The sequence below is a fragment of the Haliaeetus albicilla genome, chromosome 2, assembly GCF_947461875.1.
Source record: "Haliaeetus albicilla chromosome 2, bHalAlb1.1, whole genome shotgun sequence".
Lineage (NCBI taxonomy): Eukaryota > Metazoa > Chordata > Aves > Accipitriformes > Accipitridae > Haliaeetus > Haliaeetus albicilla.
In genome coordinates this window covers 46,664,488-46,683,729 of record NC_091484.1, presented here as the reverse complement: position 1 = coordinate 46,683,729, position 19,242 = coordinate 46,664,488, and the positions used below count along the sequence as shown (strand labels likewise).

The 19,242-nt window shown below is 40.1% G+C and overlaps 1 protein-coding gene across 13 annotated transcripts in view; it reads left to right on the top strand.

Annotated features, from left to right (window-relative positions):
- HDAC9 (histone deacetylase 9) overlaps positions 1–19,011 on the top strand; it is a 499,915-nt gene extending 480,904 nt beyond the window's left edge. For all 13 annotated transcript variants that reach the window (XM_069773867.1, XM_069773840.1, XM_069773846.1 and 10 more), the window contains 2 exons: positions 3,303–3,456; positions 12,499–19,011. In XM_069773867.1, the coding sequence (XP_069629968.1) occupies positions 3,303–3,456; positions 12,499–12,538 (194 nt within the window). In that variant the 3' untranslated portion in view covers positions 12,539–19,011. The remainder of the gene's footprint in view (positions 1–3,302; positions 3,457–12,498) is intronic.
- The last annotated feature ends 231 nt before the right edge of the window (positions 19,012–19,242 follow it).

Sequence of the window (19,242 nt, the reverse complement as noted above, 5' to 3'; positions counted from 1 at the left end):
AATATTTTAGACAAAAAAAAGTCCCTCTGTGTTTGCTGCAAAAAATTGAAGATGCAATACTTAGTTAGACAATGAGAGGAAACAACTTTCTTCTAACTAGAATGGAATTTGTTTAAATGTTTTGTTTGTGACAGTGATCCAAAGCTCCTTTGGAAATGTAATACATTTGGAAGTAGTAGTTCCCACACCCATGTAATATGCTATTCCTAAACAATCCTGTTCACTATCTTGAATACCACCCCCAAACTGTTTTTTTCAAGCAAGTCATGGTATGGCATGTCCAAATCTATTTGTGAAAGGCAATGACAAATGCCTGTAACAGTGACAGAAACATTCACTTTTATTATTTCCTGGTAATAATCAGTGCTCCTACAAATCTTTGAGGGAGACTTAAGCACATTTTCATGCTGAAATCCAAAGCATACCTAGAAGACTGATTTGGTTTCATTGTTTGTTCTTGCAAGCCATGATTGCTCTTCAAGTTTTCTATGAATGAAACCAGCAGTATGCTTCATTCTTTCCCCTGAGCTCCACTAAGTTCTTCTCAATGAACGTAACAGGACCAGCAGAATTTCACATTCCAGTATAGCACAGTAGAAATGGCATTTTCAGAGGTGTGAGCAGTTTGAGGCAGATGCCTTTTGAGCTCATTTAATTGTCAATCCACAGCATACCTAGGGTTTCTAACAAAGCTTCTTTGCAGCTGCATGCCATGATTGCCTCTCCCTTCCACAAGACTTTGCCTGCAAATCTTGTGGTTGAGCACACATGCTAGCCCTGTATGTTTTGTGCTCAACATATAAATGTTGTTCTTTGTAAAAAGCAGCTTGCAAAGCTGTTCTGCTTACCACAGGTGTTTGTAAGGTACAGCTTTCTGATTTTAAAGAAAAAACTACCATTGCTTTTTCACAAGCTTCAGAAAGGCCACTTTGCATGAGGTATGCACTGCTACCTGGATGCTATTCCTATTTGGGACTGCTTTAAAATTTCCTCCCACAAACCACGAACACCTTGCCACGCACACCATTCTCCAAGACCCTCCACTGCAGCATAGATGCTGCCACCTGCTTCCTGGCCTGACTCTGCTCTCCCTCTTTATCGCTAAAGCCCCTCTTATAATACAATTCCCAATGCGGGGAAACAAGGAAAATCACGCATCACTTGGGAGTGAAGGGCAGTTAAATGGGCACAGAGAGCCCACTAATATGCTTGAATTGGCCCTGAGTTTTAGTGTTACAAGAAAGTCAGGATTCAGGGGGCAGCTGGTGTGTGAGCCTGTGTGTGAATGAATGAATGCGATGTAGCAATCCTCACTGATGCTGTTTTATTGTTGCTGCAGGAGAGCAGCACAGTGGTAGCTGGGTACTAATATTTTATTTTATGAATAAGAACCCTTGAAAACTCCAGCAGTGAACATGGGTTCATTTCTTTTATAGGCAAGAGGGGGTATTATTCCCATGCCAACAGATTTGATTTTCTTGCACATCTGTTTCTGCAACAAAAACCCCACCCACTCTGCGAACATTTAGCTCATAAATTATAGGGTTTGAATTGGGTGTATATTGCAAAGACTGACTTTTGCACATATGATCTGTGAGAACATTGTGGAATGCTCATATAACTTTTTTGTTTGTTTTTAGTGTATTTTTTAATGAATAGAGAATATGGTCTCTGAGCACAGTAATAATAGAGAATATTTTTGTCTTGTTTTTATAAAATTTGCCAGGCTCCAATCACTGAGCCTACTGTTATGTACATAACTTTTTAGCTGTGTCTTTCATGCTTTTGGAGCAAAGCCAAGCTCCTAACACTTAATCTCAACTTTGTAGGATACTTAATACACTTACATTTTATCCCCAGAAGGTCCCCGTTATTTAAAGATTCTGCTAACTACTCAAACGTGCACACTATTAGAGTTCAAAGAAACACACTGGCCATGCTCGCTGGTTGTTCTTGCAGATTGACTTGGGCTTTCATCTTGCAACGATGTTTCTGAATAAAGACATTTCAGGCTTTATTGACAGCTGCTTTCTCACTGGAGGGAAAAGTTCATCTTTCGAAAAGCCTGAAACTGTGTTGAGAGCTGTGTTACCAAAGAGGGAGTTTTCAGCAGCCTTTGTGCAGCACAGGCAGCACCACTGCTGGCCTGGCCTCCCAGCTGTCAAAGCCTCCAGCTACCCTCCGGATAAGCACCTCAACTCAGCCCGCTGCCCAGCTGCCAAAATTCTCCTTTTAGCCCTCAGAAAAGTCCCCTACTTGATCCCTCCTCTTTCACAGCTGTTGAAACCCTCCATCTAATTCCCAGATAAGTACCCTGATCCAACCTCTGCAGCAGCTGCTGGAAGCTTCTTGCTAAACACTGAATAAGCTCTGGTCCAGAGCTCCCAGCCTTCCCAAAGCTCCTAATTTCCAGGTGTCATCCACCTGGCAATTAGTGAGAGCTCGGTGGATTACTGGACTGTAAGAAATACATATGTAAATTCTTACTTGTTCATCTGGTTACTGCTAATCAACCTCTTTCTTAATAGCACTGCAGTAGCAGACCATTTTATATATTGCTGATGAGTCACCTGCCATTTTTGTTTGCGTTGCTTGAAAAGCTTCTTACTGTCTCTTCTGTTGCAGGCAGAAAGCTGAGAACACTTATGCTTTTAATCCACTGCTGTGTTTTTACACAGCAAACCAGAAAGCTCTATTCCTTATATCTGGCAGCTTTCCAGCAGCAGCCAGTTCATATACGAAAGTTTTAAATAAATTATTGTTCTAGTATACGCCCTGAGGTTGGAGGAGAAAGAACATCCAGGACTAACAAACCTGATTGTTCTGGCAACATCACTTCAGTCCGAGCTGGCATTTCTGACTTTTTTCCTTTTCAAGACAGTGCTGTGTGAGCACTTTGTACAACAATGTTCATTTTTCTAGTCCTATTTGCTGGATATGCATCAACTGTCTGCCATATCAGAGCTTCTAGGTATTAACCCTGCCCTGAACTCCCCTCACCTTGCATAGATAAAGCCAATAGCCTGTCTAACAGTATGCGTTCATTAGTCTGTGTGTTACTCCTCCAGTTTATTACCTTCTGGGGAAGGGTGTGACACAGCCCTTGGAATGAAAGCACTTTCCAACTTGGCATTCTTAGGTTCAGAAATATACCTCTTCACTGCAGTCTGAAATTTCAACTGTACTGCTTACACCGCAGTGATTTTAAATTATAATCACTCAGTGTTGAACTAAGTGATTACTATGCTTGTACCACCATGCTAGCTAAAATTCCCATAAATTATTATGTGTGTTTTCCTTAGGCAAGTACTGGAAGTCAGTGGAGCCATACTCTGTGCCAGTGGATTGTGCTCTGGCTGAGTCTCAGAAACGAGAGAGGGAGGAGACAGAAACGGTGTCTGCTATGGCCTCTCTTTCAGTGGATGTTGAGCAGTGTATGCCTCAGGAAGGCAGCAGGTAAGCATATGCAATTATTGTAGAGAACAAGGCTTTCACTCCAGTCAAGTGAGATGAAGAAGACAGCTAGACTAAGGGGTGTTTCAAAATTATCCGCTTAACTGAGGTAGCTGGAATTTTTCATCCCTGGATTTGAATTCTTTCACTTGGCGATTCGAAGCAGAGGTATTCTATGCTAGCAGGCTTTCTTTTTGGCGTGTGTAATTCTTTACTAAGGTTCGCGGTTAGTACAAGAACCTTGTTTTCTGCCCACGTCTAATGCTCTCTGCTACATAAAAAGTGCAATATCCATATGAGGAAAATAAACATGATCAAGTGTAATCAGCCGTATTCTTCTCACTGGAAGCTATTCAAACCTGTTTTAGTTTTAATTTTCTAGGAAGGCATTTAACACATGGTCAGATAAATTTAATAAGGATGGACTTAAATCATTATTAAATGATATTAGACAGGCATTAAAAGTTACTTCCCTGGAAGCAATGGAATGGTGCCAGTATAAAACTTAAAGCAATGCTGACCAGGATTAGGGCCAACTTTTTCTGTGTACCAAGATGAAGGTACACCAGCAAAGAATGAGAACACTGTTTTTTCCAGCTTGTCAGCTGCTTTGTACATTAATGAAGATTGCTTTCAGTTTCACAAATTGAGAAAATGATACAGTAACTGCTGCTGTGTTTCTTGCCAATTAGAGATGAAAAAAATTGATAGCCACTGAATGCTGTGTCAGCTACAAAACAGTATTTCTTCAAAGAGTTGTTAGGAATCAGAAAAGCCACTGCAGAAGTTCTTGGAGTTTCCTATTTACTTGTTTTAAGGCTAAACTTTCCTGGTCTTCACCAGTAGAGGAGAGACCCAAATTGCAGTGGAACCATTCAGTTTCCGTCACACAGAGAAAACAGGGGAGAGAGGAGGAAAGGAGAAAAAAGCCTTATAAGGAGACTCATCAGCTCCCTGCAGGCTGCGGAGCAGAGCTGTGTAACAGCAGGAGAGAAAGGAGGGAGCTGCGGGTAGGCACGGTGGTGGTGGGAGCGGAGTCGGAAGGATCCATGGCTCCTATGTCGTGACAACTACTTGTTTGATTCAGTTCTTGCCTCCCGCTTTGGCTTTTTTAATCGGAACTGAACTGATAGGCATCCGGGGAAATGGCGCAGTGCTAAAAGCTATGGATGCGTTTGGGAGTGAACGTCTCTCGCAACAGTGGGAGCGCTCGTCTGTCAATGAGTTGACAGACATGGCTCAAAGGGACACACAGGGAGCAGAGCTAGCTAGTAAAGTTCACAGTATTTACATAATTACCTTTCCGATTGTAATCATATTTTAACTTGCTATGGATATTGTTGTGCTAGTATTTTTGCAAACAAATCCATAAAAGCTTAGGGAAGAATATGTGACGAACGGGAGACATATTTTAGATTTGTGAGAGTGCTCAGCTAAGGACTAATGTAAGGTTTGTCATATAAATTTGTGACAGTTATGAGACACTTCTGCTAGCCAGGGACAGAAAGGTGCCTGCTCGTGTGTGCATAGCTCTGAAATATGAAGAATTTCAGCTAAAGTGTTGGAACTACTGTAGTCAAACAAAGCAAAGCTTTAAGTTGTCTGAAAAAGGGTGTGGTTAATTTTGTGTATTTTTACATTGCTCAGAATAACCAAGAATTGTCTTTCTTATGTGCCTCCACTCACTTAAAACTACAGCCATTGAGAGCAACTGCTGATCCTACATAATTTGAACAAAATAACCCTTTAACTAACGCTGCACTGAATTATTGTATTTATTACCTACCTACTGATAACGTGTGACAGTTTCCACCCATTCTGAAAACAGAATTTCAGGGCGGAGCTGAGAGAAATAGAAAAAAACGGATGTGCTGAAATGTACACAAGTGGAATTCATGTGGCTGCCAGATTCATTACACTTCATCAGTTCTGGACTCTTCTAGGGACGAATCTGTCGTGATGAATTGTTGTGTGGAAAAATGGCTTCGTTTGAAATATCTTCTGTGGTGCTGCAGAGGTTTTTCAGCAGCACAAAAAAACCTTATGCACGCATGCGTTCCTAAGTCTGTTTCCACATTCGTAACCCACAAAGAAGTCACCCAAAGCCAGATTGCCATCAGAGAGCAACAGGACAACATAAGTGCTATCCCACTGGGCCGAAATTGATAGTTAGGTTTTCTGAGGCTTCAGGACATCATTCTCTTTGTTTTCTTCCTGCTGAATGTAAGGAGGAATATGGAATCAAAAATGGTCACCCTGAAAGTCTGATTTTGAGAGTCCTCTGAGCTGTGGGGAGAGCTGAGAGGACCTGGCTGCACTTTCAGCATGAATGAAAGTCCAGCACAGGATCATAAACCCAGGGACTGATTTGACATTGCACACTGTGGTTTCATGCCAGTATAATTTCATTCATGTCATGAAAACATGCTGTTCATTTCATAGGCACATACCAGCACAAACTGCAGTAATGTACTGATGAGTCCAACTTTGCTTTTTCACATTTGTTATGTTTGTTGTAATTAAGGACCAAGTATGCAATGCGCCTTCTCCAGTCCCTTACTATGGCAAATGGCAGAGCTGCAGGGACGTGAGGAGTTGCCAGGGCTCTCGAGCCCTCTTCATAAGGCCACTGTAGACGCGCCCCTTCTCCCCCCATTGTCAATGGGGGCCACCTTCTGAAGACCTGTTGCAAGCCTTTGCACTGAGTGTTTGTTTGGGAAAGTTGGTTGTGACATGTAGGGTGGGATCAGGGAAGAAAGCGGCATGGCTGGCAGGGCAGCCTGAAGGGTTCCTTCATTATGGCAGGAGCCGATTTACTTTCTCTTCATTCCCACCATGGTCAGCCAGGCTGATAATTCTGGCCTGCATCTCTAATGCTGTTCCACTGAACTGATGGTAGAGATCCTGTTGACTTCAGCTTTGGATGGTCAGGCCCCCAGTTGAGGAGAGCAGCAGCAAGAGTCTCTTTGCGGGAAACTCTTGCCAGTTACGTTGGAGGATATAGTGGTGTTTGGAGTGAGATGACTCACTTTAAACTCAGATTTTGGGTAAAGCAGCTCTTTTCCTGGCCAACTCATATCTGACTCATTTACCACTGATGAATAAAGGATAAAATGCTCCTGGCTAAGGCCCATCTTAAGTATTTCTCTTTCTTTCTTCTCTCTTTCTTTTTCTTCAAGTGACAGTGCCGATTATTTTTTCATTTGATTTTCTCTGGCAGGCTAAATGAAGAAAACTGCAAAAAGCTGCTACGCTTTTGGTGTTTTATTTTACCAAAGCACAACTCTGCATTTTAAGATCCAATTGAAACTTGATTATAGACTTCAGAAGAGAACAGATGTAGAAAAAAGTTTGTGGATAGGAAAGAAAACATACATGATGCTAACACAGATTTAAATACAGATGCAATTAAAGGAACAAGCATGCCCTATAAAACATTTCTAACTACCATAACTTTTGTGTGTTGATAACTGCTTATTCCCTATGTGAGATAAAGATTTAGCTGATTAGAATTTTGCTTTGGCCAGACATCCATTTCAGAAATCATGCTATGAAAATATTCAATACAGTGGTGTCCCTGATACATTGGAGCTTCTGTATGTTTCTTCTTAAAATGGAAAAATAAAAGGGTGTGGAGGGAGATTTCTTGCACTTACTACTTTTACAGAAAACAGTAAATCTTGAGAATGACATTTATCAGAATTTGACTTTATGGCCCTCATTCAGCTGAGCATAGATTTTACTCAAATGGAAATGAAAACAAGGGGTAATTTTTAGATATTACTCTTAGTGTTACAGAGCTATCAGTTGCAGTTTTGGTCACACTGCATTATATTACATACATTATATTATATACTGGAGCACCTGGTTGGATCATGGGCTACAGCTAGCCACCATCTAGGGTCACTTGCTGTGTTTATGTACCAACTCATAAAGCTTCACTTAGCATTTCACTATCTGGGTATCCACCTCAGCCTTGCTGAGTAACCTGCACCTATTTGGCCATACCCCACAGGACCTGCAATCACAGCCAAGCTCGGGAGCTGAAGAACAGCTTCTCCAGGTCAGGCTGCAGCCTTATCTTGCCCACCTTCCTCTCATCCACCAGTGGTGGGTGCATAAGGAAGAGAACCAGGAGCAGAGGGGGCTGAGAGCCAGCCTTGCCCCGGTGAGTCAGTAGATCTCAACAGCTGTATCTGACCCATCCTGTGTAAAAGCCTCCAGGATACCTACCTAGGCATAATCTTTTCAAAGCTTTTTTTTCAATGAACTTACACCTTTGGTGCTGAGGCAGTGAATCCCACAGCCTCATCAGGCATTGCACTTCTTTTTCTTTGCTCTAAACTTATTAACTGATAAATTCACAGGGGAACCACTAGTTCTGGCATTGTGAGAAATAAAAGCAGCTCTTTCCTTACTCATAGTCTCTAGCCTATTTCTGGTTTTAAAGGCTTCAGCTGTCTCAAGACTGTATTCCTCCTGGTATGAAAATAATTTCCTACCTCTGATGATCCTGCCCCTCTCTGTGCCTTTTGTAGTTTTCTTTGAGACAAAGTAAGAACTACATGCAGGACTCCAGGCATTGGGCACACCATAGATTTACACAGTAGCTTAATGTTGGGGATTTTTTTCTTGTTTCTGTTGCTCTCTGCTCTTCTACCATTAACTCCAAGCTCTCAGTCGTAGCCATCACTGTGTATAAACAGGTAAGGCTGTCCTCCCCCCTGTTTTGAGTACTGTGTACTGGTTCCTCAAAGCATTTGGATAAAATTCTTGGAAGACTTTCTTTGCACAGGGATATCACTTGATCTCTCTTCCTTCATTTCCTTCAGAAATCTCTTTGTAAGGCTTGCTTTCTCTGCAAGTGCTAAGACATAACTCTTACCCAAATTACTATTACCTAAATGCCTTCAAATTTTACCACTGATTATAGCTGCTTTCAATTTCCCCATACAGGCTTACTGTAGCTCCTGAGGTTTTCAGAAGGGGAATTGTGTTTCTTACCTTCTCTATCTCTTGCATGGATGCTGGGTTAAGCGGTAGAATATGCTCAATAATTATTTCTTCAGCAACATCATAATTGCATTCCCCTAGAACTCAGTGGACAAATATCATCTGCTCTTAACAATTTGGCAATGTTTAATATATCACTTTGTTCTAGTGCTGATTCAGTTTAAGATAGTTCATCTGCAAATAATAAAATCTCCCTGACACTTCTCTAGTGAACACAGATATAAATAGTTCATTTTGCTTTTGCGGTCTACCTTCCTTGATGCTCCTTTTATGCTTTGATCATTTCTTCTGATGTATTTTGAAAGATCTTTTTATTAGTAGTTTTTATGCCTTTAACATGTTGCTCTTCAGGCTCCCCTTTGGCTTGCCTCATTGAGAGTTTACATTTAACTTGCCAGAGTTTATAGTTTATTTAATTTGCCTTATTTGGACATTACTTCCTCTTTTGAGAGTATACATGTAGTTACCTTATTCTGCTCTTAAACTATGATGTTTTTTTACTTTTAGTTCCTTTTTCTTTGATCCATACAAAGTCCATTTTTACTAGGGTATACACTTACCCAGGATCTCTTATATGATGTCTTTAGACACTCTCCGAATCATCTCCATGGTGTAGAAATGTACCTCTTTTTCCCCAGCTCTCTGCTACCAGAGGATCACTTTTCAATTACAATGATCTTCCCTGAGACAGCTGAGTTAAATTAGGAACAGATTATGGCATAAAACAGCCATACCAAGCCAGAAAATCTATCCTTTGTTCGGCAGTTTCTGTGACTTGGAAACATACCTTGAATTTTTATTTTTATGTGTGTGATGATGTACCTATGAGGAATCTCTGTAATTCTGATTTAAAAAATAAGGTAAGAGAAGCATTTACTTTTCTGGATGATGTACAGAGTTTATCTATATTCTTAAATATTAACTTTTTTAAAGTGTAGATGTGAACTATTTTAAATAATATTCTCGTAAATAATATGGATTCTGTTTCTTCTCAACTGCCACAGAACAATACTTAAGATGTCACGTGTTTTGCCAGATTTTATCCCTATGGTAGGATTTTTGCCTCATCTATTTCTTTGGGCTTAAGGTTTAAATGGAATCATTTTGTTTAGTGTTAACTGCAAAGAGACTACTTCATTCTGCTATAGTGTGAATTGCACATATAGACAACTATAGGTGAGCACTCTTTCCAGCACACCAAAATAAACAGAGCAAATGCAAGAGGGCTCTGCTCCTAGGAACCTGCAGTTTGAACAAGCCACCGTGAAGCCTTAATGAAAAATCACAGTTGTGGTTCTACAATCATTACAGTCCCAGTCGGTGTCTTTCTGCATCTGCTGACTTCATGGGATCAGTCTGGGTCAGACCCGAGCTCACAGCTGCACCTCTGAGGAACCAGTCAGAGCATACAATACGGCATGGGTTTTTTTGCCTGTTTTATGTTTTTATGCCAACTTCTTGTCTTGCCAACTGACTGAACTGATGTAACTACCAGTGACATAACTGAAGTAACATAAATTTGGCCTGTCAGACTCTGCCCCCTCGATTCTTTTTCTGAGAACTTTTGATTTTAGCAGAATGGGTATATATTGATTCACCACTCAGTGTTAAGGGACTACAGCATTTTTCTCTCTGTACTAAGGGACCTAAAACTTTACTGGCTCCCACGCAAAACCTCTGGCCTAAGCCGTTATTCCATAAAAATGTATGGGTTTAATGATAAGCCATTGGACAGATCCAGTGACTTCTCTGACACTAGTAAAACGAAGTTAAAGCATACAGATAAGTCTTCAGCAGAAGACTGGAGAAGGCTGTGAGAGTACCCACACTGAGAGACAACAGCTGGATTCGCCAGGGCACCTTAACCTCCTCTCCTTTTCCAAAAAGGACCCTGCATCTGGCACTTGCATATAAAAATTTCTATTGGTGCTTAGGCTCTGGCTGATGCAGAATATTGGTATATTGTTGGAAGATATTGGAATATATGAGAATATAGCACTCAAGGTCAGTCCTGGCACTCAGAAACACCCTCGTCAGTGAAAAATTGCCCAGGACTAACACCCTGAATAAGATAATTTCTCAATTGTACTATGGTCATGAGAATGTCAGTCCCAGAAACCAAAGACATGGGAACAGACTGTTGCACGTACTGCTCCTCTAGATCCTTACAAATAAGCCAAACCCCCACTTTCACTTCCAGAGGTTTTCCAGAGCTCCACTCCTTCCTGCTCTGCCAATCTTCAGTTGAAATCTATTGACAACTATTTCTTCCCATTCGCTTACTCACAGCAGAACCTAAAAACTGAACTGTTAATCTGCTTCCAAATTATCCTCTTGCCAGACAGCCCCATAAGGTCCTGGATGTTTAACAAGGGCTTATTGCACTTTTGCGTTATGCCAGAGGACATGCAGGTCTTCCAAAAGCGGCTGGGGAAGGTGGAAGCATGTGGTCAGCACAACAACATACACCACCAGTGTGAATTCCCCACATGGTACGTGATCCTTTATCACATCTGAGGACGGCAGCAGCAGGCTGGCCTCCATCCTACCCTGGTTGCCACTGTGCAATCTCTGCTGCAAGCCAGAGCAATGCAAGAGGGGAAGAAGAGGGAATGCAAGAGGGCTTCACCTCGCCTCTCAGCAATGAGGGAGCTGCAGTGGTTACTGTACGTAGGAAACATTCTCCACCATGTGGTGAGGAACAAAAGATTTAAGATTTATAGCTTAATAATCTTTTAGGGTCAATAATACTTTGGAAAGTGATTAGTCTGAAAAACATCTTCTTTTTCATATATCATTCATCTGACATGTTTTTCAACATACTAGCTGTGATCATTCCAAATCTTAAAGGAATAACCTGCATAAAATCATTTATAGACACGCTGCTGAATTTTTCATTGCGAAAGACTTTAATAAACTCCAGATTCATTTAAATTTCTCTGGCTTCCTTGCTGAATAAACTACCAAAGCCCGTGCAAGCCCCCATTAATTACTTTTTTTTTTTCCATGGGACCTCATGAGTTTGTACTTTCTGAGGGATGTTTTACTGAAGCCAGTTATTATACTGGCTTACAAGATTTAAATGGTAAACGTCTCATTTATTAATTTGCATTTACTTTTTGCTCTCCCCTCATTTCAAAATTTCTTGAAGTAACTATTTTTAAGGTCTTAAGCTCATTTGTCACATGGTATTCTGCCAGACTGAGGTGAAAAATGGTGTATGTCCAAATTCTTATGTCCTTCAATAGTGAGGTCTCACTGTAATCTCAGAAGCTTGCCATCTTATAATTGCCAGCATAATCCTCAGGTGCGGTAGCTTGTCAGATACAAGGAATTATGGCATTTTATGCCAGCCCAGCATATATCCCCGCTGTTTTTTTACTGGATGTTTTAAGGAGTTCATCGTGTTTATGCTGAATATTTCCCAGAGGCTTTCAATTTAAAAATATACATATAATCTGATTTGATATTATTAATAGATACCTACTCTATGACAGTGATCTGCTGATTGAGTTCAGAATTTTGTCTCAGAAGTTGCAGGCAGGCAGGCAATGCATTTGTGAAAGCACAGAATCAAAAATCAGAGGACTGAAGAACCCCAGAAGAAACACTCCTAACTACTTGGCTACTAGTGAACTATTCTGCTTTAATGGTATGGGCCTACTTGAAAAATTAAATGCATGTATTTTTAGTTGCAAAAGCTTGTAAAATGAAAGTATCACAGCTATTTTTTTCATGAAATTATTTGCCTCTGTTGACACAAAGCATGTACATTTCTGGACAAAAAGTTATAAAATATTCTGACATATTTTAATATAAACAGGAACATTTTCAGTGATTGCTTGGATCTAAAATGTTTTTCCACTTGACATTTGTTTATACTTCCTAGGAAAGAAACTCTATTTATGGATAACTGAATAACACAAATAAACATCAGAGAGAGCTGAAAAATCAGCTTTGATTATGCATGAAAATCTACAATGTCATTGTGTACTCTTGTGCCGTATTCTGATTGCCTGTTTATTTTTACAGAGCTGCTGGCGAGCCCATGGAAGAAGAGCCAGCCTTGTGAAGTGCCAAGTCCTCCCTGATATTTCCTGTGGGTGACATCATTGTGTATCCCCCCAAAGCACCCTCAGACATGTCTTGTCTGCTGCTTGGGTGGCACAGATCAGATGGAACATAAACACTGGGCACAAAACTCTGAATAGCAGCTTCACTTGTTCTTTGGATGGACTTGAAAGGGCCCTAAAGATTCCTTAAATGTAACCGCTACAATTCTAGAGTTACAGTAAAACAGGCTTGGGAGAAAGAGCCTAGAGCATGCTTTTTATATGCTGTTTGACCCACTCACCAACATAAATTGTGAAATAGAGTATTACAAAATTCTACATGATAGATTATAGATACGAGAATTGCAACAGCCAGCAAAATACTCGGTAAACTCCATGAATCACTTTCTGACACTTTTTACTGGGTAATTTTTTTCATACTGTGTTAAATTGTTAATAGAATTTGTTTTCCTTTCTCTGTGTAATGAAAAAAAAACAACACCTTTATTTCACATGCCATTTTTTAACCCCCTGTAATGAGTTCTTAGCTGAATAAGTGAAAGGTGTGTAAATTACGATGAGGGATTTTAGCTAAAGGGAAAGCACTTCTTATTGTACTATAACCCCCCAGAAGTACTGTGCTTGGTGGTGCTTTATTTTCTTTTCCCTTTTCCCGGCCATCCCTCCCCATTTCACATAATCTTTTCTATCATAAAAACACATTCACGATTCTCTAAAATGAGCGATCTTCTACCTTTAAAAAAAAAGTGCTGTACCCTCCGTAGTTGACAGTAGCTCTCACCATATGTGCAGCAGAGATCAAGTAGTCTCTGAAAAATGGATGGCTTTTCAAATGTGTTTTTAGTTCGTTCTGAAACGTTCCTGTGTCCTGACTCTAAGAGCAGTGATCTTCATCAACAGCGTGCAGCAAATTTGAAGCTCAGGTGTTTCTGTGGAGGTTGTGTTGGGGTGTTTTTTACAGGTCATCATGTGAATACAAACTGATTCTTTTATGTAGTCCTGCACCAAGAGAACTGATGTTGCTTAAGAAGCTTCAAAGGGTTTAGGCTTTATTTTAGATCCCCAAAGTGCAGCAAGATCTCCCCGCAATGTGACTTTAGCTGTTTAGTTCCATGTTTGAGAACATAACATAGAGTTGTGCCTTTAGCTGATAACGAATGCTTAAACTGTTACACGTGTTGCCTTACCATCAGAGAAAGAGATAGGGCATGTATGTAAGACTACTTCAAATGAACAAAACTCTCCTACAGCAACTTTTATTTTGTTTACAACTTTCTCACCTAATGAACCCTGGGAGATACCTTGAAGTATTCAACTCGGAGTATTTGATAGCTCGCTCAGCTTTTAAAAGCAAGTGATGTTCATTTTTATATATTTTCCAAACTCAAAAGATATATTAAAGCCATAAGTGAAGACTGTCATGCTTTTTATTCTGAAATCTGAAAGGAACCTTAATTAAAACAAGATTTTGGGGAAGGCCATGATATGAAAGATATGGAACAATATGGTTTCAGTTATAAGCAGACTCAAACCTGTAAATCAAAGATGAAAGATTTCACTCAAATAGAATTATATAATTCTCTTTTGTTATGCAGTCAGACTATATGTTTCATGCATTTGGGTTTGTTTATGATTAGCATTTTAATTTTAAAGACTTTTATTACTTATACAAAAGCTCTCTGCTACAAGTTAGAAATCTGAGGCATGCTTTGAAAAGGGAAATCTAAAAAAGGAATGTCATTTCCTATAATGTGAAGTAAACTTTTATTCTGAAAGGCTTACTCTAAAATGGATGCATGCCCCTCAGAAAGTGAAATAAAATTCTACCCCCCATTTACAAGCCAAAATCATGCTCATTTTAGTAATGCAAAGAGTCCCAGCAGGCTAAATTAACTCCTGGTGTAAGCCACCTTGCCTGACTTTGGGCTGTTCTGAAGGGTTTGTTCACATGACTAAAGCAATCAGGAGTTCATCCTGCATTTTCAGCAGACTTGTGATGGCAATCTTACTAGCCATTTTACTGCAATTTTCTTGTGGTCATCAAAGAAATTTCCCTTCAAGGAAACCAAGTACCATAGCTGATGAGTTGAGTAATTTGTAGAGCTTTTCACATTTTGAAATAATGGCTGCAAATTTTTAATTGACTGCATAGTAAGATCATTTTAAAATCAACCCCACAAATGCACAATCATCTGCTTGTGTCCTTAGCTTGCATGAAATTGAATATGAATTGCAGCCTGAAAAGTGAGTTACAAACTTTACCAATTAAAGTCTATATTCTGGGGTGGAAATCAGCTAAAGCTGTCCTTTGTAGCTGGAAATGCTTTTAAAATGTCAGAATAATTTGAATTAAACCACATTATAAATTCACACTTACACATTTGAACAGGCATACTCCCAAACAGACATCTAGACACGCTATTGGTTAAAGTTAGGACCATTTGGATAAGCAAATGTGCAAATAAACTGCACACAGATTGTGTCCAGAACTCTGTTCTCACTGAAGTCAATAGCAAAATCCTCTTTTATTTCAATGGGAGATGGATCAAGCCGTGCCTTTTTTTTTTTTCCTTTAAGTCCAGAACACCATTACTTTTTGATTATGTCATTACAAGGCACCGTACAGCCCTCTGGGAAATGATTGAGGCTTATGGTGAATATCAACACTTCCTTCAAAGCAGACCTGGGCTCTCTGAGAGGGCAGTTTCACTTGCTGCTGTTTTCTTCTCACAGTATTTTTTATTACCATCAATAGCTCCCCATGGATTGCAGTTAAAATATCTCCCAGCAATTTTAGACATACTTCGAGGGAAATATTCACATAGACACTCTTAAAAATGCCCAGTTTTAGCTGGTTTCAACAACAAATTCCAAGAATTTCAGAAAGATGCACGAATTGCATGTGTCTCCCTTTCTAATGTCCAAATTCAGAGGCTTAGGAACTGTTTTTGAAGAGATGTCACAGTCTCACGTCTCCCACGGACCTCAGCTTAGGCTAGGGAGATTGACACCTCTGAAAATTAAGTCCCAGATATTTCAAGCTGGCTGCCAAAATATCTACATCTGCGCTTAGGTTACTTCTAACAATGAGCTGAAATGCTTAAATAAGATGAGGTAAATGGTGGCTTCTGTGTGTGATCCCATGGAGAAGGTGAAGCTAAGGGGGTGGTGGAGAGCCCTTGGAGCCAGGGTGACCCTCCACCTGGTGCTGGTGGCATGGGGGCTGCAGGCAGGCGGGAGAAAGTCCTGCAGCACGGCCCCCCCAGGCTAGCACTGCCATTAGCAGCAAATCTTTGCCTCCCAAGGGAAGTGTGTAGGAACTTGCACTCTGCCTCTGGATCAAGGTGTCCCTGAGCCACCAACCTGCAGAATGAGAGATGCCTCAGCAGCAAGTACCACTAACATGCTTGCTCCAGTTCATATTCTTCCCTAGCGTTAGGGACTAAATATTAAGCTCAGTAGGGCTTTTCTTCTATTCTTAGTTCATAAAATACTTTTCTTGTATTCTTAGGTCCTTAAATTCAGAACAGAAACTGAAAATTAAAAAGACATATAACTCAGGAAGTCAAGAAAAAAATTATTTTTATCCAGCTTAATGTTTTTACCTCAGCTGGAATGGGAGCAAAGATGAAGGGTAAATCTCAGAATTGCTAAAACTTAAGACTGTCTTGCACTTCATTTTTAGACTCTGTGTGAAGGAATTCTATATGTGCTCATTTGGCTTCAATATAATCTGCAGCAATTAAGTGCTTGATTATATGATACTTTTTCAGGCAAAATTCCTAGCGAGCAATCAAAGTTCATGGGAATTTTGCCAGTGTAAAGATGACAGAATTAGTCCCTTTTTTTAATTATGTACCTTCCTAATTTTACTTTCAGTGAAAATGAAGTAACTAACTCCAGGCAAGTGAATCTGAGGAAAATAAAATCATTAAGCTATCTTAAATAAACATCATAAAAGAAAAAGAAAATATAAACAGCTGTTATGCAAACAAAGATGGCTATTTCTTTACTTTGCAAAAAAGTCAACAACTTGCTGCCAGCTGAATGGAAGTGGCAAAATGAATCCCTCTCTAGAGTATGTGGTATTTGAGTTGGTGTCTTATCTAAGTGCAGCCTCACTAAAAAGCCGAGAGTCATAACTGGAGATGAAATATTAGAAAGGTTTTGCTGCAGCCAACACCAGAGGTCCTGTAGAGAACAAGAATGTAGAGACTGACTAATTTGTGTAGACAGACAGCAGGACACTTTTGGGGCAATGTGTCTGGGACGAAGAATTAGAGGGAACTTTTCCAAAGGCACTGACGGCTGTGAGGCAACTAACTTCTGGTAGCTTGCAGGGGCAAGGAGGTGCTCAGCGAGCATTTGTTCTTTGGGAAGTGCCCCCTCTGTCCCACAAGCATGCCCACATGCATGCAGACATGAACCTCGCTGTACAATCTTTTGTCCTAAGCAGCAGCAGCCAGGGGTGCTGCCCTGACCTGTATGCTGTGCATTTGCCTGAGAAGCTATCAGCCCCCAGCAGACACTTCATAACATGACTGATAGGGGAGATTTTTGTAAGGGTTTTTTTTTTCCAATAGTGGCCTTTCCAGAAGTGTAGCAGTGCACGGTTGTTTTATTTTAAAAGGTCACAGTAGAGCTTTGTGAACCACTGTTGTTAGTTTGTTTTTTTTTTTACAGTCTCCATATGGAAGTAAAACAGAATATGTACATGGGGGGGAACCTGCTGGGAAAGAATTTCTCTTAAATCAAGCTTTTGCTACCTGCTTTTCATCCTGGATTTGGAGAAGTTTGGGTTCTTAATTATCATTTAAGGTTTCACTTTGTCATGTCACTTGCTTTGGTTTTTTTACCTATAATTTAATTCACCCTCGTAGCACATAGAAAACTACCAAAAATGTCTGTCTTTTCTGACAGATGCCCCTGCCCTTGGTGTGGGAATGAGAATAGCTTATCTTTGTCACTTCTAGCAGCAATTAAATGCTTCATTTTTGTGACAGATCCAAACTGGAGTGGTATTTTATGAGTACGATTTAGCTGGCTGTCTGCTGATTGTTAAAAAAAGAAATTGTGAAACTTGCATTCCTCTCTAACCTCAAAAGGGACCCATTTTGATTTTAACAATGTAATATTTTCACTTGATCCAAAAGGTTTTTGTCCCATGACATCTTGTTACTAGCTCAGTTTTAGTCTGTAGCAAATAACACACCACAGAGGGCGAAGACCAAAAAGGACATTCCAGCAACTATTAATTATATCTCTTCTGCACAATCTTTCATCCTGCTCTAGTGCCATGCTCTGTGGTTCAGCATATTAGAGTAGTTTATAGCAAAATATAAGTTGTTCTGCACCATCGAAGATACTACTATTCGGATGTTAATTAGCACACTGTGAGTTGGGCTGTAATTTATAAGGAAGGCATGCTCCTGCATGGATGGTCTAAAGGCAAGTGACGCGTGAAACCAGTGGCACTGGTACTGTGCAGTGAGAGTGATTCTGTGCTAAGACCTCCACACATTATCCCCTTCCTGATGGTACTCCTGCCTGGCTGGAGGCATACTTGCCATAGCAGAGCCATAGGGTGCCCTGATTCAAAGACCACTGAAATCCCTTCTCTAATAGGCTTTGGGTAAGATCTGGGAGGCAGCTAGAGAAGAAACCTTAACTTTGCGCTCAGCTCCACACAAACTGTAAAAAAAGCGCAGATACAGATCTGAACTTGGCCACACATCCCTGTTTCTGATATGAAGTGCCAGTTCTGCTTCCAGAAAAGTCTGTCTGAAAGAGCATTGACAGTAGTGGATATATTCTATTAGCTTCAGGAGGGTGTATACATCATGTGTCGTAAGAACAGGTTCATACTCATGTCTCTTGCTGCTTAGTTTACTGCTATTTAAAATTTCTTGATTGGCTTAATACTCCAAGTTAGGATGCAGTAGGAAAGCATAAAGCAATACCTGGTGAAGTCATAACTAAAGCTTTCAAAGCAAACTTATTGCCGTGCGTTTTTACAACACTGACTTTTTGGTCTAGGGATGCATAGCTGAAATGTCTATTTTTTTCTTGGGAAATTGATGTTGCTATCTGTTTCTATGATAAAAACCAGTCCTTTTGCTCAGAGCACTAAAAGTTTATCTGTAATTTCTTTCCAGGCAGATCAGATTCTAAGGGATAAAGCATCAGTGGGACTGACCCAAAGGGCAACATTTTTAAAGGTCAATAGTAATATTTCCATAAGAGTAAGAGGAACCATTGTTATTATTCCTGATACATTTTTGTATCTGAAAGCATCCAATGAGTAATGTTAAGTACTATTGTGCTCCAAAACTTTGTTGATTATAGATATATGAGCATAGGATTGGCGTGAAATAGCCTTCAACCAAGTTGTTAAAATCCCTTTTGTTTTGTGTTTTGTATAATTCTTTGGCTATAGTCTTGTCCTAGTGTTAATAAAAGCTATTTGAAGTAAGCTTGTTCGTTACACTGAGCTTTTTTTTTTTGCCTGTTTTTGTTGGTTTTGGGTTTTTTTTAATCAGCGCTAAAAAGAAGCGGAGCTTTGAACATGCCACCCTGGTTGGATCATAGGAATCTGACTGTTAAAATATAAAGGGCGGAGCGTGGTGAAGCTGGAGTGCATAAAAAAGGAACCACAAATGTTAATCTAAAAGTAATGTTACATAGCAGGCTAAAACGCACACAA